The sequence below is a fragment of the Nestor notabilis genome, unplaced genomic scaffold (assembly GCF_000696875.1).
Source record: "Nestor notabilis isolate BGI_N333 unplaced genomic scaffold, ASM69687v1 scaffold2218, whole genome shotgun sequence".
Lineage (NCBI taxonomy): Eukaryota > Metazoa > Chordata > Aves > Psittaciformes > Psittacidae > Nestor > Nestor notabilis.
Genome location: NW_009938551.1, coordinates 64,062 through 86,852, shown reverse-complemented (window position 1 = coordinate 86,852; position 22,791 = coordinate 64,062). Strand labels below are relative to the sequence as shown.

The window sequence follows — 22,791 nt, the reverse complement described above, 5'->3', positions numbered from 1 at the left end:
CACACACAAAAGTCCCTGAGTTTAAGACTTCCCTTTCTCTTTAGCTTTCTCTAGAAACATCAATATAAAACTGTTCACAGAGCAAACAATTTATAAATACAGAAGACAGATGAGATGGACAGGTGTGCACTACATACATTGTTAAAGACATCAACCCTCCAGTCGCACACACACAATGAAATAAAAACCATTATACATTACAGATGATGTAGGAACACACACTGACAGAGAAGACATAGATCGTACAAACAGGCAAAATGGGGCTGAGAGTCATTGTAAGAGCACTTACAAGTAAAACTTCTCTTCCCATACAGGGTTCAGATTCCCAAAAATTGTTTTTGTCCTCTTCTTTGTTTTACCCACTTGAACGGTTACATACGGATCACTGGACCCAGTCTTGTCTTTGGCCTGCAGACCCTGAGCACACAGCACTGGAAGGAAAAAACAAGTGTTATCACCACCATGAAACAAGACAACGTGTCCACACATGAAACAGCACCAGTGGAACAGGAATATAATTTATGAGAGCTTTTCTGATGATCCGCAGCTCATGGTGCACTACAGTGTCTGGGTGAGGAGTATCTTCACCTGCTACCATACATGAAGCAGAAACAGACACAGGTCAGAAAAGCCCTTTCTTTCTGTTTTCTCTAGGTTCACACCAACTGTCTCCTATTTGTGGCTCCCAAGCAAGGCCAAGAGAACCCACGCATCCATCACTCACCTGTGATTGTGATCTTGGCTGACCATTTTGAGGTGCCATCAAGCACACTCTGCTTCACTGTCTTCATCTGCTGAGCATGTGTCAATTTGCTCTCACAGAACACATCTCTAATCAAGTCAAAGATCTCTGGCTTGTTCCGCTCCCGGATTTTCATGCGATCCTTCATTGCCATAATGAAATTCTGGGTTCGGTCTTCAGCTCCATGCTTTGAGCTCTTCTCTGCTGCTCCTGTGTACCAGAAAGCATGCAACACTCACCAGAAAGACAAACACCAAGTCATGTTTCACTGAATATGGATGGAAGATCAAGGCCATGAGTTACCCTCCTCATGATGGCTCTTGCTGTTGACTTTTGCAGTTAGAACCTCCCCATTCCAATATACACAGAAGAGAATCTGCACCACTCTGTGCTGGGAGGGTATAACGGAAGGGAAGTGCCCAGATCCTTCTATAACCTGGGACCAGGTTCCTCTCCTGACAACAGGCCTGAGTTTAATACCCTTGCATTAAGGGTATTAATGAGGAAGACCCAGAAATTAGGTTCTTTCTTAAGCAGCAGACATCAGCATGCTTCCTCTTCTTATCACCTTGCTTTGAATAAAACAATCCCTGCTTGGCAAGTGCTAAGAAGAAGACACTGGACCTTCAGTACAAATAGCAGCTATGAGCTTGTCTACTGCATCCCAGCACCATGGAAGAGCAGAAGTTCAGATGGGCCAACACGGTCGGCGTTTCCTACTGATGTGTGCCACATGACTCCCCATTCAGCAGAGAGTCACTGCACAATCTATGTCCAATTCTGCCTGGAACCACCCTGTTTGGATCAGTCACCAAGCCAGAGACATAATAGCTGTAACAAATAAATATAAGGTTGCAAATTCAATAGCTAAAAACTTTGGTCATCACAAGCACTAGTACAGCATCCAGCTGGAAACAGAAGAACAAAGCATAGGGTCTGTACTGTGTGGGTAGTCAACTGTATACGGAAAGAGGGAAGCCTCTGGTCACTAGCATACATCTCATAAAGTTCATATAGGTAGGATGTATGAATGCTCCTCCAATCAGTTACTCCCTACTCAATTCATACAGCCATGTTTGCTGTCCGAATTCAGCCACTGACAGCTAATGAAAGCACTGACATGAGCTAACAGGGCAGACAAACCTGGGTGTGAAATGAAAAGCAGGAACTCAAGATTGCACACAGTTTTTCTACATGCAGTCTGCAGCAATTCAAGCTATGACCTTAAATCAGATTAGTTAAACTAGTATAAGTGTTCCGTGAACACATTTGATCATAATATTTCTGTTTAGTTTCATATGCTTTTGCTTGTTTTTTCTTCTCTGGGATAATTTAATTAAAGTAAGCTTTTTCCTAGAAAAATTATCTCCATCCAGATGTTCAGCAAATATTAGATCACCTTAAAAATATGTACTGAAGCACGTGCAAGTGTGTACAAAGAGAGGCATCAATCACTAAGATATATAAAGCTGTTTTCTTCTGGAAGAAATGGGCAAATACACTATCTGCAGCACTTCTAATGTAAGTTTTGCATATGAAACAATTTCAGCAGGTAGTGACCAAATATGAATAAAGGTCTATGAACACAGATAAAGTACCCCCAGCAGCAGGACCTTGTTAGCAGGCTCAACAGGGTGCCCAGTGACTAATGGTGCCTGAAGACATTCATTTCTAGGGCCTTCAATTTAACACCTTTCACCGTTACTAAACTCACTTCAATAAAGAAACAAAACTCAATTATAACTTTCACCATCCAAACCAAAAGGAAAAAAATGCCACAGTTTGGAACAGGCTGTGACCGCTGAAGTTACAGAAGTTCATTAAGGACACTGCATACCCAGGCATGCTATTAAAGACCTGGGTATAAAACAAGCCGTAACTTCACATTACCTGATTATTTTTTTCATTTTACTTTTATTCTAAAGGCTTGATGTTCAGCATTTCATTTAGTACAATAAAATGTATCTGCCCCAGAGTTGCCTATTGTTGGCTTAAGATGAAACAAAAATATGGGAATTAATTACAGTGTCCCTGCTGTCTCTACTCAACGGCGATGAAGAACTAGCACCACCCAAAGTAATGTCTCATATCAGGCAATCATCCAGCTGTAGACCCAACATTTATTAAAGAAATAGGAAACTGAAATGATGCCAGAGGCTATACTTTGAACTTTAGATAAGAAGTGCTATTCAGCTTTAACAGAACTAGGTCTTCTAGGGATGGAGGTGGACTCTGAATTACACGCGGAACTACAGAAAATTGTTGGGAAATCAGGAAAGGCTAAGCTGAATAATGTGCCTTTCCTTGCTTGAATTCTGAAATCTGTCATGATCCAAATACACCAACTCTGCCCCGACCTTTCTGACTCTAAGGAAATTAACAACATGCCGAAATTCAAACATTAAGAGCTTATGGTTTTTATTCATGAGTAGAGTGCTCTACTTCAGCACCATTTTCTAAATAACTTACTAGACAAGCAGCTTGCAAATATAAATGTTTCATTGCTCATCACTGAGACGGAACAAGAGTTATCACAATTCTGGGATAACATGGTCTGCATTACTGCCTTAATGCATGCATTCCAGAAGCATCAAATGATGCTTTAGAACACAAACTTGGGCAAATGGAGGAATTCTAGTTAAAACCATATTTAACATCCCCACCACCACCCTGCAAGGCTAGCAGCAGTTCCCAGCATGAGAGGTTGCAGGATGTGTGAGCCATGTCACATAGACCCCAAGAGATTCCTTTCTTTATCTTCAGCTTTATTCCTTCTTTTTCTTCATCTCTAAGGTTTGGCTCTGTCTTCTGACTTTCAGAGGAAATCCCCCACCTCCATCCATCCTTCTCCCCCACTTTGCCCAGACAACTTGCACAGATAAGAAGGCTCCATTATTCCTTCCCTGGGGAAGGTCTCTCTCCTTGCAGAGTTGCACCTGAACTGAAGTGGAAGAGCCAGAATCAGACAGACACCTTAATTAGCAATACAGACTAATAAAGAACAGAGAAACTCTATGCATCAATAACACCCTCTTTCTTAATTTTAACACCTGCTTGTTGGTACAAAACCTCCAGAGATTCCAAAACATCCACTGGGAGACTAAATACCTATGATGTATGTGATATAAACCCAAAGTACATCACTATAATGGATGGCAGAGGGTGCTTTTCCTGCCACTGGACTTGGATCCTATTAATCCCACCACAAAAAGAGCAGTTTGGACAGCGTATCAGATTTTCTTGTAGTCCTGTAAATGGCAATACAAAGGCATGGGAACATAGAGGTACTGTGTACAGCATCATACAAATGGTACTGAGCTTTCCTTCTCTCTTCCCTAAGCCTGAATTATAAGTCAATATACGACTGGAAACAGAAAGCAAACATGTCTATATTGGGAATTGTATTGATATAGCTATTAGTAAACTACCAACGCTGGTATCCTGTGCTTTAACAGGAAAAAGTCAAGAAAGCAACACTGGCAGGATAGAAGGCAGCTGTTCAGTAGGCGGATAATGCTTAGAAATTATATATTCCTGAAACTTAAAATAGATATTCAAGTTTCAAATAAAGGTATCCTTCCTCCTTCTGTGCAAATATTTTCCTGCATAGGATTCTGGGAGCAAACAAGTGTTCATCACCATGGTGCCTCATCATCACTCAACACAGAAGCCAAGATGATTATCACAAGAGTGGCTTATTTGGTCTTAATAACAGTCCACTCATTGAGCCAGTCCCTGGATTGCAGTCTTTGAATTCAGAGTACCACACACACAAGTTTCTTACCCAAAAAGCAACAAACATACCTGACTTCCAGACTTGAGCCAAAAAGCACTGAACAACTTCAGAGGTGTACCAAGACTACAGGAGCCAAGACAGTACTGAAAGCAGGACATTCAGTAATGCAGCCCTAATAACTCGTGTGAAATGCTACAAGGTTTGTTGCTCCAGCACTGCATAAAGAAGCAGTAAGAAAGATATATGGCTAATCACACTCACAACACAGATTTCCTGTTCAACAGTAGTTTAAAGCTTGAGATCTCATTTCCTCATTGTTAAGATGTCTGGAGGACCAGACTCTGATATCCCAGGGCAGTTTCTTTTCTCAGGTTTAACTGTAATCTACCAGAGACTAGATTAGCAGCACTACAAAAAGAAACCAAGAAACACATGCAGAAGTGAATTACTGCATCTTTTCAAATGCTGGCCCAGAACTGTACAGGCCCCTTTTACTATGATCATGCTAGCATAATGTCCTTCCCTTCTACCTTCTTCATAATTCTGCTTATTTTTCTACATCTGTTCTTTGGTATCCAACACACCCATCTTCTGCTTTACTCTTCCTTTGACATGACCATTGCCAACCCATTGTATTTTAGTTAGTACTACACCAGTGCTCAGGGCAAGGGATAAGAGCTCTCTTTTTTCAACAGCTTTGTGTGCTGGACTTTAAAGACCATCCCACCATCCAGTTTCAACCAAGCAAGAACGGAAGTGCACCCACGCAGCAGAGGCTTTGAGTACTTCCAGGAATAGCAGGCGGCTAAAAAGGTGAGTATCCCATCATCAGATTAGTGTCTTCTAAGTACCTACATTAAAAAAACATCCTCAAAGAAACAACCTTGTACCCACAGAGCCATAAACCAGATGGCTGCAGTACACACGCCACAGCAGATTCCAGTTTACTGCACGTCAAGCACTGCCAATTCATGGAATTGCTGAATCAGTCTGCAAATGGATTTTGATTCAAAATTGCAACAAAGCATCGCTGAATTTGAGTGTTTCATCACTGAAGTCCCATACATTTGTTGACTGTATCAGATACCCAGTCTCTTCAAAATGTAGAGGTTAAGAAAAACACCCTCATAAGAAACAACGAGACATACTTGTAACAGAATTTGGAAAAGAGATACTTTTATCTCTCTCAGAAAAGGCACTGAAGGATAGAAGATGGATAAACAGCACATTCTGATTACAATGAACAAAATCCCAGGTGCCTGCCCAACATTTTAAGGCGTTACGACAGCAGTCCTTTATTTGTGAGCAGCCTGAAAATTCATTTACTCCAATGTAAGGTATTCTAGAAGATTTACGCAGACTGAAGTGAAGACATATCCTGGGGCATCAAGGTCTAATCAATAGATGTATTTGTTAACAGCCTGAAAATTCCTTTTATTCCAATGTAGTATTTTGTGGAAGCCTTAAATAGACCTAAGTGAAGATGTCCTGAGAATGTTGTGTGGTTTTTTCTTACTGACAGCAACAATAAAGCTTCTGTTAGGAAAAAATCCCTGCTGAGTTCAGTATACTGAATTTATTGGATGTCTAAACTGTTGCTTGTTCCCCAGAAACCCTGTTTCTCATTCCTCAAGTACAGCCTATGTCCTCAAAACATATAAAAATTAAATTAGTTTTTCCATTTTCTTCTGGCCTGGTTAGAAGGATTTTAGCATGAGCATGCCAACGCAAAGAACACAGTTGCCTGAAAATCCCTTTTAACAGATTTCTAGTATCAATAACATGTTTTTCCAGCCCAGAAATACATCCACATATTGGCTCCACCATCATCTTAATTTCCCAGCACTATCTTTCCTCTGCTCTCTCTGTCTTTTGATTACCCAGCTACCACCTTCAGTTACCTCGACATCTCTACCCCAGATAATGATACCCACCACACTTACTTTAGGTACCCCACAGACCCCTGGCTCACAGCCCCTGTATCTTCCCTGTTCTGATGGTGGGCAGTTTAAAATAACACAGTAAGTAAAGTTTTTGTTCGGTTTTTGTTTGGTTTTTGCATGCTTCACAAATTTTGAGCCCAGTGTACTCTCAGTTGTTTCCTCTCCATTTCTCTAACTCTGGACACTGAAGTATCTTGTGTTTTCATTTTGAAAGGGAATGTGCAAAGCAAACATCTGCAATCCCATGAATCAAAACCCAAGTTCTTATCTAATACTTTACTATATAGAGAAATAGAGTAATTTCCAGTTGTTACTTCTGTTCCATAGAAAAGTGCCTACTTCTGCCATCATCACATCCCACAGCCCATTGCATAAGTTTATGTAATTCCAACCAGAGACTAGAAAACCTGCCCCCATGGTTATTCTTCACAGGCTGTTCCAGAAACTCTCTGTTCCCATCACTGAAGTTGTCTTCTACTTTCACCTTTAATTTTTTACAGCAAATTTATTCCACTTTTTTCTTCTGTAAACAGTAAGCTCAAACATACCATTTTCCTCCCTGCTGCTCACCTCTCTCTTTCCCAACATGGTTCAGGCATAAACAGGTTCAAACAAGGATTAAACCAATTCACAGAGCCATCACTGCCAGCTGTTCAACATAGGAACTACTGCTCAGAAAGACTTTAGGCCATGGATAGCTGTAAGCCAGTATACGCCAGAGTCATATGAGCTACACACACACATCTTACACCTTGGCCTTGGGCTCCACAATATCCCTTTAGAAATACTCTACTGGGACAGACCTGATAGGACTATTTTCTGTTTGTATTTTTCTGAAGCAGCATCATTCCTGTCCTTCTGTTCCATGTTGCCAAGCCTCTCTTTTGGAAGATTAACAAAACTCATACTATCCTCTCTCAAGACATTCTCATATTTTTCCCGTTACCATTGAACTTTCTCCAGTACCCATCCACATCTGACATCTCCCTTCTTGAACATGGATCACCACAGTTGTCCTCTGCAGGAATATAGTTTCTCTTAGTCATTAGCTACTTCTTAAATTCAGTTTTTCTTCTATTGTTTTCAACTTCATGACCTCTGCTCTGTGCAACAGCTTGGTGGCTGTTTCCTCACTGCTGCTGCTGGTGCAAACCAAATATTCCTCTGCTCTCCATAGGATTTTCCCCATACTGAGATAACACAACTCCATTTCAGTATTGTAACAGCATGGACATGCATGCCTGGATGTACATGTCAACAGTTTTTCATCTCAAATACTGAAAATCACCAGTTAGCAGAGGGTTCTGGTAAAATCCAGAAACAAATAAAGTTATCCTCAGCCTAACTAACTGATCCTCTTCATCAAATTGTGTCAAAAAAATGAGTTATGACTTAACTACAACCTTCTGAACCAAATGCAACACAGCAGCCCTTTGCTTACTCATAAAAAGGTTGCAACAAAGCAAAAGTGTCAATGATGCAATTGCCTGAATGCTATAAACTGTAAAGATCACCTTGGAACCCTCAAAGACAAATCCAGAAACACTGAGCAACTGAGGAACAGAGATTTTTCACCAGTATCAGTTGTGTCTGACAAGTAAGCCACTGCAAATAGCCCCTAACTATGACTGATTTAAAACTCTGTTCATATCAAAAATACAAGCATAAAAATGCCCATTTGGGATTTTAAGATAAGCCATAAGAAAAAAACACAGGTATCCCCTTGCTGGATCATCCAGCCTGGTTTTCCTGAACAGCTACAGCCTGAGGCAGATACAGGATCTGACTGTTTATATTCCCGTAATTGCTGACATAGATTTGCAATAAATCTGTTTGTACTTCACAAACTTTTCTGATTTCTTAGGCATAGTCCATCAAGCTATAATGCTAAGAAAATCCATAGTGAACAGAAACAGCCCCACATTCCTACTCAAGATTTAACACATATGGCAGAAATTTATATTCCATTTAGACTGAGATATTTTGCTCTCAAGCAAGAACATGAATTTGAGACCAAATTAAGAAACTTTTCTCAAGAAAATAAAAGTAACTGGGCCAACCAGATGCCTAAATTAATAATTTTTCCCTCTTTTTTTTTTCTTTAATCAAATTCCTTTTAAATTTCTCCATTGTTTGTGTAAGGTCTCATTCATTCTGCAAAGTTCCAGCTCTTTGAAGAGCTCTTCCGTAAAGAAAGGGTTTAAGTGTTGAACACTGCAGGAAAAAAAACCCAATGAAATAAACAGAAAATCTAGTATAAAGATAAAATACTGTCCATATGCTCAAACAACACCTTCCTATCTGTCCCAGCACCTCTGCTGACTCAGACCCAGGTCTATAAAGTGATTCAGCCATGAGACCTTGCTGTTAAAAAAAAAAAAAAAGCCTTCCCAACCTGCATTTGCTACAGAGAATCCAAGCTAAGTCCATGGACTCTATCCCCTAACCAGGAAACCAGTGCTGCTCTTCAGAGCTTAGAACAGTGTAATAGATGCATGGCTGAAACAAGCAACCTGACCAGGATACCAGGGCAGGAGGGACAGAACAGAAGTCAAAGTATCCAGCCTAGTACCCTGTTCACTCACTGCCTCTCTTCCAGGCAGGTTATGTTAGCAAACACACCACTTGAGCTGACACAGAGAGATTAAAAGTTATATGGCTTAAAACAAAGAGAGAGTGAAAAGTCAAGAAATTAAACCTTCTTTTAAAGCACACCAAGCATGATGTTGTAAAGAAGTTCTTCTCCATCAGTGGAGCTGCCTGTGTCCACAGGGCAGTGGGGGTAGGTTTAACCCAATGACATCTTTTGAGAAAATACACAGTCATTTGAACAAATGCAGCTTCTCTTATCACTGAGGGATCACTTATGCTCTGGTCCCACTTTTGGAACAGCCGCGCTCCACTGGACACTACTCACTCTGTAAGCAGTCAGCATTGAGCAAGTCTTGGCACTTCTCATGGCACTTGACTCCACATTCTCCGCAGCGCATTCCCTGCCGTGCAATACCCCACAGCAGCCCCTCACATTCATAGCAGTAGGTAGGTGTTGTGGCTGTCCACACTTCAAAGTTGTGCGGGGTTGTACAAGAGATGGGGTAAATTAAGGCTTGCAAGGTCTTCTTATAGACATGAGATTTCTGAAAGGCAAGGGCACACATAAAACACCATCCAGGAATGCTACTGAACCTATTTGTGCTGGTTAACGCAGGAGTTACAAAGGGAAAGTCATGAGCAGTGCAATAAATCTACACACTTGAGAAAGCCAAATTTATCAAACTTTTACAAGCAGCAGCAGAGGACACCCTTCCAAAAATGTTCCTCCAGGTATTTAAAAAAGTGGAGGAAATAGAAGAGAAGAATTAATGTTTGTGGATAAGGAATATTTTGCATAAAGTAAGTTTCACTCACTGTCCTCCATGGTAGATACTGCAGAAGGAAATAGTAAGTTTACATTTTTCAGGATCATACTGAGACAGTAAATGTTATTTTTTACAATGTTTGGTTTCTTTAAACAAATGATACAAGAAGCTTTGCATCTATATTTTTAGACACCTATGAAGCTGGCTCTGCATCCCAGAGTGCCACATTCCCTCAATTTGCTTACTAAAAGTTAACAGGAGCCAAGCAATTCTCCCACTTACCAGCTCTTCGTCTTTGAGAGATGTTCTAGTGGCCATTGCTGAGGTAATTCCAGCTTTCCGGGACTGAACCAGTGACTAAGAAGGAAGAAAGTTCGTTATTCACCACTGGTATTCAGAAGTGCACTGGCAATACATGCCCAGGGACATGACCAAAGGGACTCTGTCACACCAGACACCAAACCATTAGTCTATCACATTTAAGATGGTTTCTTAAATGACAGCTCACATCTTGGAAGAGTCGAGCGCATACTCTGAAAGGTCTCCAACTTGCTTCCACCTGCCCACAACCACCAACAGTTGCCAACAACATCATTCACACTCAGGTAGAATTTTGTTTTTCTCTGTTAAGAACAGTTAATGAAACCTGGGTTCATATCTCCACTTCTATGTTCTGGTAGCAGTGGTAGTTCTGTTACTGACTAAGGTCACTGCATGGTGCTCCCTCTTCTATATCTAACTTCATTTATATCCAAAAGGAGACTATTTCATCAGTTTTACAGCACACACAACACTCCCAAACATGACAGTGAAAGGGTTACAAATATACAGGGTAACAACAGAACAGAGTGTGTTGGGAGCACAGGTTTTGAATGTGCTGGTGTATCACATTCATTGGCCATCACTGAACACAATGAACAGCATTTTCCCCTCAAAACTGCCTCTTTCACATCATGCCACCATGAAGTTCTGCAGCCGTGGACAGCACAGGGAAGTGCCCTCAAAGCACCTCACACTGGCATATAAACAATTTCTTCAGCAAGCCATTCTGGTTTGATGAAGGCAGAGAAGGAAATTCAAGCTAGTAACGTCTGCTTTGAAATCATCTAACCCTATCAGAAACCTTTGTTTATGCTCTGCTTTACGCTGTTCGAAGACAGACAGCAAAAGTTCATTTGATCAGTGATGGGCAGAACAGAGTGCTAAGATATACATGCACTGCAATACTGCAGGTACAAAATAAAAAGCAAAGAAATGCAGGGAAAATAAGGTAAAACGATTTTTGTTCTGGTGAAGACTTGGTGGATAGTTTTTAGCTCCACTTACCATGGCCTGTGGAGAGAGAGAATGAAAGCATACAAAGGAAGTAACACAAGTTAATGCCATTATTGCAAAGACTTAAGATACAACCAGTTGGTAAGACATGTATTCATTTTCCCATGCGTAAGCTGGCAGAAAGAACTGCATGCACCTTTTCACATGAATTACAAGATATAGAAACTTTGGTCTTTGAGCTGTTACAGCATTTCTCTCACGTATGAAATTGCTACGTGTTGCTACGTGTACTGAACACAGCCAACAGAAAACCATTTGTCCCACAGAAGCCTTATTTCACCGCATCGCATAAGCATATGAAACTTGTCCTCATTACTCGCTTGGTTCTTTTGCTTCCTCAGTGCAGAAGCTTACTGGCAATACTGCAAATAGCTTTAAAAATTCAAGCACATATGGTCGTTTATCTATCCTCTGAAATTCCAACCTTCTGGTAAGTTGACAAACCTCACATGGACATTAGAAATTTCACTAAAGTATGTGATTTTTAGGAAAACATTTTAAAATAACACAGCCCTAAAAATAATCAAATATTCTGTGCAGAATAAAAAGAACATGAAAAATATCTTAATTCTGCCAAATGAATGAAACTGTCTACAAAACCGTAGCTTGTTCTGAGTTCTTTCCAAGACCAAGTTCTAAGTCTTTAGTGTAAGAATTAGTTGAACAAAACAGGAAACCTTCAGCTTCTTAAATGACAATGAATGTTACCATATGTTGAAATTGGTTGTGTGGCTAAAGAAAAACAAATATCTTACCAGATCACTGACAAGTGGAATTGGCTTTTTTTTGCGCAGATCAGGCATGCTATCGATGCCATAGAGACCACCTGCAGGCCTGGAAATTCAGGAGAAGGAAAAAAAGATTAAAATTCTCACCAGTAGTGAGAGACAGTAAAGAGATGACAAAAGAGTTTCCTCAAAAACATCAGTCTCCTTGATAATATCATAGGCAATGAGAACGGGAAGAATCAGTTCACTGCAAATGCAATTTGAAAATAAACCAAAGTTGTTAACACACCTGAAAAAACTTGTTTTCCTATTTTCACTTCTGAGGTCTGAGCTAGGTCAGAGTAGGCCGGGCATGTGCTTGCAGACCACCAGTTCTTCAGAGTTACAGATCTGGCAAAAATACTTACCTAATGGCAGAACCAGAGCTCCCTGGCAGCAATTCACATGCAGCTTAGTCTGTGGTAACTGAGCTGCACACCTCTGCTTTCAAAAGAATGTTTTGTTTCTTAGGGAGAGCTCAGTTTATAGTTTACTACTGGCATTGAGTGCCATGGCAGGACAGATGTTGGCAATTTGAAAACACCCTGTCTCCAGTCTTTCTCCATCCCCTTTCTTTCCATTCAATTAATTTAGGGTTCTAGGCTGAGGAAGGACATGCTTTACTGGAGTAAGTAAAATAAACCAGAAGATAACACTTAAGAAAGTGTAAAGTTAATGCTAAAAACTATTGTTTATCATCTTCTTCACACACCACAGTCCAGATGTTCCTGCCTGTTATTGGTGGTTGGGAAGGGAGCATGCCAAAGTGATCAGCCCAGAGTGGAAGGATGTTGCTATCTATCATTTAACTCTAGGCTAGAACATTCTAGGCTTAATCCTGGCCTTCGAGGTCCATACAATTATTAGGAAAAGCCTCACATCTAAGGATAAAGGAGATTATTTTTATTTCTATAAAAGGGACCAATTGCAGTGCTTAAGCCAATGCAGACTCCTTCACAAAAAAGCTGTCATTTGCTGGTGGATGTGGTGGTGGAGCAAAAGGGTATTATCTCAGCAACACTCAGAACCTGCTAAAATAAAACACTATAACCTTCTGACATGATCAACCTAGATAACTGTATCTAGATCCTGCCATTCACTGCTAACACCACAAGGATTTAAGCTTATGCTTGAAGAAGATCTGTTACTTCAGCTCGAAGACCTCCAGTAAATCATAGAACACCAGGTTGGAAGGGACCTCAAGGAGCATCTTGTCCAATGTTTACATGCAAAACATGACCAAGACTAGATGTCCCAGCCAAACCTCAAAAGTCTTTAATGTTGGGGAATCCACCACTTCCCTAGGGAAACTATTCCAATGGCCAATTGTTTTCAATGGGAAAACTTTTCTTCTTGTGTGCAGTTGTAACCTCCCCCAGATCAACCTCCCATCTCCACATTGCTTTCATGCCTTGCTAACACTAAGAATATGGTTCCCAAGGCCTTTTTCTTGGCTACAGAGACTGTAAAGTAACCTTCTGCTTCTATCCTTACCCACTCGTTTTCACCCATATCATGCTGGCTTACACCTTTTTGCAGCTGTGTGATAAAATGGCTCTTTTAACCTCAATGTTCTGCTGATTTGGTACACACACCCAGCTAAATGCTTTAGGACACCACAACTACAGGAAGGAGGAGTATGGGACAAGCTGTTCTTATTGCAATAAAAGACACACATGGAACTACCCTTTAAATCAATTTAGGAAACCAAATTGCCTCTACAAATTTGCACATCATAAAAACTGGGAGGCTGGTAAGTGACAAGAGGCAACTTGTACTCCTCAGCAAGCAGCACCTACTCAAACCCTCTCTGAATACAGCCAGAAGTCAAAAAAACCCTACTCAGGATGACCAAACCTATGTTATAGCAGACCATGCTCTAGGGTGGGCAAGGATGTCAGGGCACAGCCTAGCACATGAGAGGGAAACAGTCTTATATACAGAAACATGTCATAGAGCTAGAATGGTAAAGTGATTTTCTTGTAGGAGAGTAACATGTCTGAGACTCATCTGAGCTGATAGCTGCTGCTGGCTGAAGCCTGGTGGATCTTGGTGGGAAGGTGATCAGTCACACCTAACTGCATGAACAGCATCAGCTCTCTGTGCACCGAGTCTCATCTGCACCATGCTTGCCTCTCCATGCTCCTACACGGTGAACACAAGCCTCCCGCAGTCAGCTGGCACAGCTGGGGATGGAAGGCAAACTTGGACATGAGGAAGGTGGAGATTTGCAGCAGTTAATGACAACTATTGGAATCTTTGGCCAAGAATTAGAGTTTTCCAATGCTGGAAATCCTCACAGCAAGGCTACGCAGTGTTTTTACTAAAGGCTACCCTTATTTCCAATAGCGAATTGCAATAATCGCTTCTGATTTATTACAGAAAGCATAGGCAAAATACAAAGGCAGAGTCTGTAAGCTGAAAAGATGCAAAAAGATGGTCACAAGCAAAAATCTGGCTCCTGACAGAAGTCAATGGCACAGCTGGGAATTTATACTTCTTTTCCAGTGACTTTTGTTTGTTTGTTTGTTTTATCCTAATTCAGTTGAAAGGCACCTGTGATATTCTGACATTTCCAAGGAAAGGAAAACATATAAATTGCATGGTCTATAAATTCGAGATAAGCCTGAACAACTTATCGTGCTTGAGAAATATGTCTAGTTAGATGTCTGGCTTGTTGCAAAATATTTCAGATAGACGAGTTTTATGATAGAACCAGCTGTAAGCCAGAATGTTAGAGAACAAGCACATTTGAAAGATGCTTGTATTCACTTACTGTATCCTAGTACCCATGTAGTTTTAACTCAGATGACCTGCTTTTAGCTTCTTAATATCAAAACCAAAACGAATTCTCAGCAACAATTCTTAATATTCAAATTTATTCAAAATAAAATTATATTTTATGTATAATATTCAAAATTATTCTGCCTATGCTTTCAGCTACCTCAGTCTCTTTATTCAAACACAATTTCTACTTTGCTTAACAAAACTGGGAGTGTTTGCACAGACAGAAGTACTGACAGTGCCTCAAATATGCAGACTGGAGCTTTATACGTAATAGGGTAACTCTCCTCTGCAATGCATGTAATATTTATAGCATTATTATGGAGTGCTGTATTGAAGAGTGAATAGCATTTCTGTATGAAAACATGATTTGCACTAATAAATAAAATATACAAATATGAGATAGATACTACATCCAGATACTGATCAGTAATACCAACTATACTTGGTTTTGAAGCTATCTCTCCAAAGCCAGCAACTATAGACAGGGAACTACCGTTGCATTGTGCTAAAAGTGAAAATAGCTTGAAGCATGTATTCATCTTTTAATGCAAGTTTTATCATTAAATTTTGAATATTTAAGAAAGCAAAGGAAGTTTGCAATGACAGAAGATGATTACTTCCTTCAAAGGATACTCTCTAATCTTCATATGAAAGAGAACACCAAACGTAAATGCTTTAATGTACTTCGTGGATAATAAGCCACAATGTAGCTAATGGTGCAATTAAAGGTTCACCACCCACAACCACCTCCTCTGTAAACCCCCTGCATGCGCTGATACAGCAAATAAGCTGAACTTCTGTCAAAACTACATTAGCCAGACTGCTTTATCTCACACAGAAAGGGAAAATTACCAGACTAGAGCAAATCTTGCCTTGAACTGACAAAACACATTTTTAAGTATTTCAGCACTGCACGTGTATTCATCTTTCAGGCTGGGAAATCATTCTGTGTGCGTGAACCAATAAACTCAGTACACTGGCTCCTCATTAAAGCCGAGGAAGGTGCTGTTGATAGTTAGAATAAATTACTGTCTTCTGTCTCTGCTAATTGCAAGTTCTCCAGGAACCTGTTCACAGAAGTCCCAGGCTCCTTAGGAAAGCATGGGGTTGCTAGGCAGCTCCAGGCATCCGCAGGTGTGGAGGATGCTTAGTGGGAATACCAACATCTCATAGAACAATGACTCCAAAAGCAGAAAGCCGTATAATGAAGCCTCTGATTTAACTTTGCATTTTATCAAGGAAGCTTCCTTCAGTAGTTTGAGAATTAACTTATGCATGTAGCAAGCCAACCTCTTGCTGAGATTCCAGGGCAATTCTGCTGCTGCATCAGCTCCTAATGAGTGCACCACCACCAAACCGTATCACCCTCATTGTGTACAAGGCACATAACCTAGCAGCCTGTAAAATGTGTCACCGTCTTTTTTTATCAGAGAGGATTCTAGGGAAGGAAGCTCCCATGCTGGCACCTATTATGCAGAGTGTCATGGTGAAATTACAATCAGAATTTGTCTGCTTCATTTGCTGCGAGTAGCGTGTTGCAGAGACAACGCACAGCCTCTCACTCTCACCTGTGCAAAAGAGGCATGATGATCACTGCAGTGATTGCCAGACTTACTGATGTTTTGACTACTACAATGACCACATAAATCACTGCAAAGACAGAAGACTTCCCCAAAGCTACTTTAGTCTTCTAGAAAGACACAGCAATATTTCTGAGCTACTCTCTCCCTTCCCTGTAGCCAATACTGACTTATTTAGGAAAAAGGATTTCATCCAGACCACCCTGTGGTGCTCAGTAAGGATTATTTAATACTGCTGCCATGTTTAAGATTAAACATAACACATTCTTAAACACAGATCTCTTAAAGAGCTGTGCAGCCCACCTCCAGCTGTTTAAGAGGAGACTCTGAAATATAGCAGCAGCCTGACCCTAAGTGAGGCATGGCCACCTGATTAATCCTGAAATCAGCCATTAAAAACATCTTTTACTTAGATTGAACCACAGACGTCAAAGTACACTGTGGTAATTAACACAGAGAAACAAGGTCCCAAAATACCACTTACCCTCCTTTGAGCCAGGGTGGTTTTGATGGATCAGCCTCATCTTGACCCTTAAGTGGGCAAAAGGAAAAAAACAATATGAAATTAGTTTCTGAAAACCCCAGGGGAAGTGTTCAGATTATATTCTGAGGAAAGGATAACAGACCACGCTGCATGCAGGCAAATGCATACAGAAACTTATTCAAGCACCTCCGATGACCAACATGTCAGGGTAAGTCATACAGACAAAGACAGGCTATGCAATTTCACTGAACACCCAAGACTGGAACCTGAAGAGCCTGTTCAGTGCACCTCCTCTTCCAAAAGACCAACTTTTGGGGTTTTTTTCAAACCGAACAAAACCATGAACTGTTTGAGAGCGTCTGTTATTACAGCTCACCACTTAAGTGAGCATGGTAATAATGAAGATGTTATGAATTAAAAGCAACTGTATGAAATGCACAAATGACTGACCAACATGAAACTTTGTACAGACACTGGTGAGCTTTGTTCGTGCTCAAATGCAAAGACTCGTCAGCCCCCTAAGCAGGAAGGTCCCATTGCACCTCTACACATCCATATGCAAGATGTGTGAAACAAGGGCCATTGCTTGCAAGATGATTGCAGGTGAATTGGGATCTCACAGTATAACGGAAAACACCACAGTCTGCAAGTATGAGGATTTATATTCATGAATTTAAATGTTCTATGTTCATATTCATAACAATATTATGTTCATTTGTTTACAGAATGATGTTTTGTTTCTTCAAAAACATTCAGTGCTGAGAAGTGCTTAAACAATTGCAAAATGCCTGGAGGAAACAGAAGGTTTTGAGTAAGGGGAAGATGGTTTACCTATAACCAGAAACGTCTTTGTTCCAGGTTACAGTTTATAAATTCTCCTGCACTCCCTGAAATAAAAGCTGTTTTCAAACGGGACTGAGCAAGACACACTGCTAAAAGCTAACACCCCGACCTCAGATAATCATGTCTGCCAACAGTATGAAAAGACAGCAAGTTGCATACAGTGAAAAACACTGAGAATTGTAACATAAGAAAGGGGTATGGGTCAGGAAATAAGCTCCAGCTTATGCAAGATAAAAGAACAAAACAAAAGTTTCTATTTGATGTCTCAATTTGTACAGCAGCAGAAGTCCAAACTTTTAATTTGTTAGTTCTAAAACTCCAGGTCTAGGCAGATCTGAAGACTATTTAGTTTTTATTATTTTAAACAGGTATGAACAACTTGCCATTATCTGTAGTTGAATGGACACTCCAGCTTTTCTACATGATCACACAGGAGTCCAGACTCATGGTCCAGCACAGCCAGAGCAGCACACCAGGGCTAGGCTCTACCCATCTCCATTCCAAGCTGTGCTTCCAAAACCCCTTAGCCTGAAAGCTGCATTTCTCCCAGAGGGATCTGAATCAACTGCTGGTCAAGAGGGAAGATTTCATGAAGTAAATGCAATCAGACCCTTCAGAGCACACAAAGGAGGACATCTCTACCTTCACCTTTGAACACTTGGAAGAGCTGCGGCTAGAAAGCAATCCTAAAATGGAACAACATTTTATACTGGACTGAGCTCAACACCAGTCAGTTCAGCTATACTCAATGACAGGGAATAACAAATACAAACACGGCAACATTTACTAGCGAAAGCAATTAGTGTTACAGGGGTTTTAATCAGTTTATCTGAGAAACTCTAAGTATAAGCAACCAATATTTGAGACAAGTATCACAAGTAGCATGGGCCACACTGCAGCCTAGAGACAAGAGCATCAAGAGCTCTGTTCAAGAGACGAAGATCCAGGGAAAGTTGTTTAACTAACTGAGCAATAACCATTTCCTACAGGCAACCATGAGTCAATGGAGAACAGCTGGGAGTGTGGATGAAAGAAAGGGCAGAAAACATGATCAGGAAACAAACCTCCATCATCTCCCAGATTCTGAGACATGCCAAGTAAAACTTGCTGAGAGTCCAGATAAGCTGTATTTGTGCTCATTTAATTACTTTTGCCAAGCCTTTTAGACCTATAAATAAAAAGAAAACAAGAGAAGAGAAAGAGCTTCTCTAGGGTACAACAGCACAACCCAAAAGAGCGAGCTTTCAGTAGGTGATAGCATTGATGCAGGAGCAACGGAGGTGATGGTTGTGTGTGAACAGGAGTTATCACCTGCTGAAAAGTAAAGAGGTAATTTGCCCCAGGCAGCATCCTCCCTCAGAAAATGCCAAGAGAAGCAGCACCTGACTTCCATCAAAGGAGGACTGATGCTCTGAGACTTTAGAAAAGCCAGTGCAGCACCCACAGTTAAGGTGTGGGGGAAGGAGGGAAATGTGATCTAGACTAGTGTAGGCTCATTATTGGCTTCAGCAGCTTGAAAGGCTTTAGAACAAACATGAAGGAAAGAACTAACATGGAGGCAATTGGAAAATAGGAAAAAAATGTAATACATGGCACATCAGTTTTGAAAACATGGGGGTTTTCTTCAACAAAGAAACTATTTTTCTCTACACTGTAAAATGAATTATCAACTGAATTTTCATTTCAACAAAAAACTTTTGATGCAATGCCATATGACGTTAATAAGGCCGGATAAGATGAGAAGGAGTGGGGAGCTTTAGGGTGGATAAACAAGTAACTGTAACTGAGCCAGCCACGGACAACGCAATAAGGATGCTAGTGGGAGTAAGCAGGATCTGCTGATAAAATCTGCTGATGACAAACACAGGAGAATTATTGATACATAACTCAGATGGTGAGTGGAAAGAACTGATGGCAGCAAAGATTGCAACAACAGAGGATTAAACATGGTAGAAATGGCAAGGTCAGAGCCTCAATGCCTGTTGTGAATTTGACCACACAGGAGGTGTCCCTCAGTGTAGAAAAGCACATAACAATGAACTTTACTTCTAGTCATCACACTGGCATTGAGCCACTATGATACGTGAGCCATGTAAAGAGAGAACACAATGCACAGAGTATGTCTAGTGGAATGTCTCTATAGAAGTAAACCCATAAATGCCTCTGTAATGTGCTGGCAAAACTCCTTTGGAAAGGTATATACGATCTTTTTATTCTGCATCAAGGTAAAAAGAATTCACAAAGGAAAGTGGCAAAGCAGCATGAGGATGTAAATGCAATACTATAGGTGTAGACCCGGACAGCTTGCTTACTCCAGCAAAAGGAACTTTTTTCTGTATTTATTCAACAGACAGGAGAATATATTGTATGGAAGAACTGCAGCTAAATACAAATGGAGGATGAAAATTCAAAGGTGTCTCACCATGATAGCCTAGTAGTAGCCTTTCAAAAAGAGAAGTAGACACCAAACCCAACCAGTTTTAAAGAAGGAAGCTGGGCAGTTTATACATGAGGTAGTGGCACATATCACAGTGGCAGAGGGCTGGCAGTCACCAAGAAGTCCTCTGCAGGCCCTTGCTGCACCAATTCATGTAGTCAAAGAACCAGAGGCTGAATTACCTACAAGTGTTGGCACAAGTGTTAACAGGGTCCAGACACCTCTCTGAGTGACAGTTTGACAAAATAATCCATAGTTTACACCACTGTTGTGGGTAGAAACACCGCGTGTATCCCTATTCATTTAAAGAAGGCAAATGGCAATGCTGTTCAGATGGATTTGCTGCAGCTGAGAAGCTCTCCACCTTCTGAAGGCAGGACCCAGGAGGGCTCTAGTACGCGCTCTGGATCTTGTCATCAGCCATGGATCTGCTTAAGTTCAGACCCTGACAGCAGCATGGCTCACTCAGAGCCTGGGCAAGCAAACAACAGGCAGATGAGAACAACACTGGAGCAACTGTGAGAGTTTTGACCACTGTCCTTCCCGAAACAAATGGGAGGGCAAAGGGAAAGCAGACACATTTAACACCTAGGCGTCCACATGCTGTATGCCACAGGAAGTGTTTTGCTGGTTTATGCTTGGTTTCTCTGCACAGACCTGTCACTTGATCTCCCCTTGAAAGCACCCAGACCAGTCTGAATCTGAAACTAATTTTTTGATCTTAATTTTAATCTTAATTTTTAGTAAGTAAGCACACAAAGCAGCACTGATAAGATGGAGAAGCGAACATGTAAACAAAATAGTCCATCACATCACTATTCAATTTTGTTGATTAATTTCTGATGCTGATGGATGACAGTTTTCACCTACTGTCCAACAAATACCTTCAGCTGGGAAAATGCTTGTCACCCTAATAATGCAGTATATCCAGTCACAGTAAAGCATGCTGCAATGAGTGGCTGAAAGGCCTTCTCCAAGTAATTAAAGTTTCTTATCAGGAAAGAACCAGTTAGCAAAATAATGCCTGTGACAAAGTAGCAAAGATTAATACCCTGGATTAAACAAGTCAACAGATATGATCATTTAAAGCACAGTATTCAGTGACAGAGAAGGCAATGTTTGGTGAAGACTGAAAATGAAACAAATAGAAGTTTTTACTTACTCAGGAAAAGCAGCAGCTAGGCTTACAAATAATTTGAGAAGTTATTTAACCAAGCTGCAATTTGTAAATTTCACAGTTTATCTCATACATAAGATGTTTTAATGTGCATAAAATGGACTGAGGCATAAAATAAATAAACGAATAAACAAATCACCAAGTCTGGAGCAGCACAAGAAAAAGGAAGAACATCCTCAGCTCTGTTAGCCCTCTCCTCACAATGTAACTTCCCATCGCATTTAAGTACTGTGTTGAGCACATTATCCTCTTAGATAAAAAACAGATGTAAACCATGCAAAGCTGATTTGTTTAAACAGATAAGAAAATACTAATAATGATTTTTTATTTGTTTTGAAAATCATCCTAGCTTGTTTACAGATACCATGCTTCATTATTAAACCTCAAAGGCCTCAATTTAGCTATAGATTAATCTGAATCAGCCTAAAACAAGGAGCAACTGTTTCACTGTCTAAATTAAACTTCTGGTCATGCCTAATTAGACCATTTCTTCAGGGGTAGCAGCAGAATTAGTCTGAACTGAATCATCCCAATTAGACTAGTCAGTCTTGTAGTTCAATGTCTTCATTGACCGAGTATACTGTTTTACATGAAATCCAAAGCTGCAACAAGCCAAGGGATTATTTGAAATTCATTCTACATTCCATATTCTGCAAGAGAGTCAATTTAGATAATTACTGAAGAGCCCCAAAGGAAGCTCCTTCCACCTGATATATCTTCCAGTACCAATTTTCCAGCTGCCAGATGAGCAGCTTAAAGGAGGCTGCGGTGTTTTTGCACTGAAGCCAGAAGAGGACGGAACTTGACGCCAATATTTGACACCAGGTATCTCTGCATGCCTGAAAAAGCACTAAGGGACAGACATTTAGCGGTAAGAATGAAACAAAACTGCTGATACATGAGCCAATAAAGCTTAGAAATGCAAATTCATCAAACTCAAAGGATGAGATCTGCATGGAGGCCAAAAGCCATGCAATGTTCAGCATACTCCAGGAAGCTGATTTGGGCTGATTCATACAACTAAGGGAGAGGCAGAAGCACAGCAGGCACTGAACCCACACAGTATAGATTCAAGAAAATATTACAGCTGACAATCTAAGTGCCAGAAACTTCTCAATATGAGGTACAGTTGCAAACACAAAATAGGATGTTACACAGCAGTCAACAAAACAATCCTGTGGATCCTCTTAGGAGAGTTACCTGTTGTCCACAGGGTGATAAGCAGAGAGCCAACCACCCGCTGAGTGGAGAGGCAATGGCTCTATGTACTAAAGGAAAAGTTCTGCCCTTTCCGTAGGGCACAGAGACTGGCTCAAAGCAAGGAGAAGCCTGCAGCTAGCTAAAAAGGCAAAGGAGCTGCAGCAGACAGCTTCCAGCATCCACAGTCTTGCTTAATCTCAAAGCAGTACTTTTTACCTTAATTGCAGTAAATGTACAAACCAGACAGATAGAGACGGAATGAAGTAATACAGCTGAGGAAAAATGAGGAAACACTTGGTTTAAACACGATTCATAAAGAGGATGACTGGAAAGATAAACAGCTTGTACTCTGCCAACACGGTGCCTGTGCATATTATACACACCCCACAGAGCACCGAAGG

At 40.7% G+C, this 22,791-nt stretch overlaps 1 protein-coding gene across 1 annotated transcript in view; it reads right to left on the bottom strand.

The window, feature by feature from the left end:
* Positions 1-22,791, bottom strand: part of UNC13B (unc-13 homolog B (C. elegans)) — a gene marked incomplete at its 5' end in the record, with an annotated part of 146,943 nt that overhangs the window by 70,357 nt on the left and 53,795 nt on the right. Inside the window, 7 exons of the mRNA XM_010019365.1 lie at positions 290-431; positions 725-952; positions 9,339-9,558; positions 10,063-10,137; positions 11,107-11,112; positions 11,871-11,949; positions 16,734-16,780. Of these exons, the coding sequence (XP_010017667.1) occupies positions 290-431; positions 725-952; positions 9,339-9,558; positions 10,063-10,137; positions 11,107-11,112; positions 11,871-11,949; positions 16,734-16,780 (797 nt within the window). The remainder of the gene's footprint in view (positions 1-289; positions 432-724; positions 953-9,338; positions 9,559-10,062; positions 10,138-11,106; positions 11,113-11,870; positions 11,950-16,733; positions 16,781-22,791) is intronic.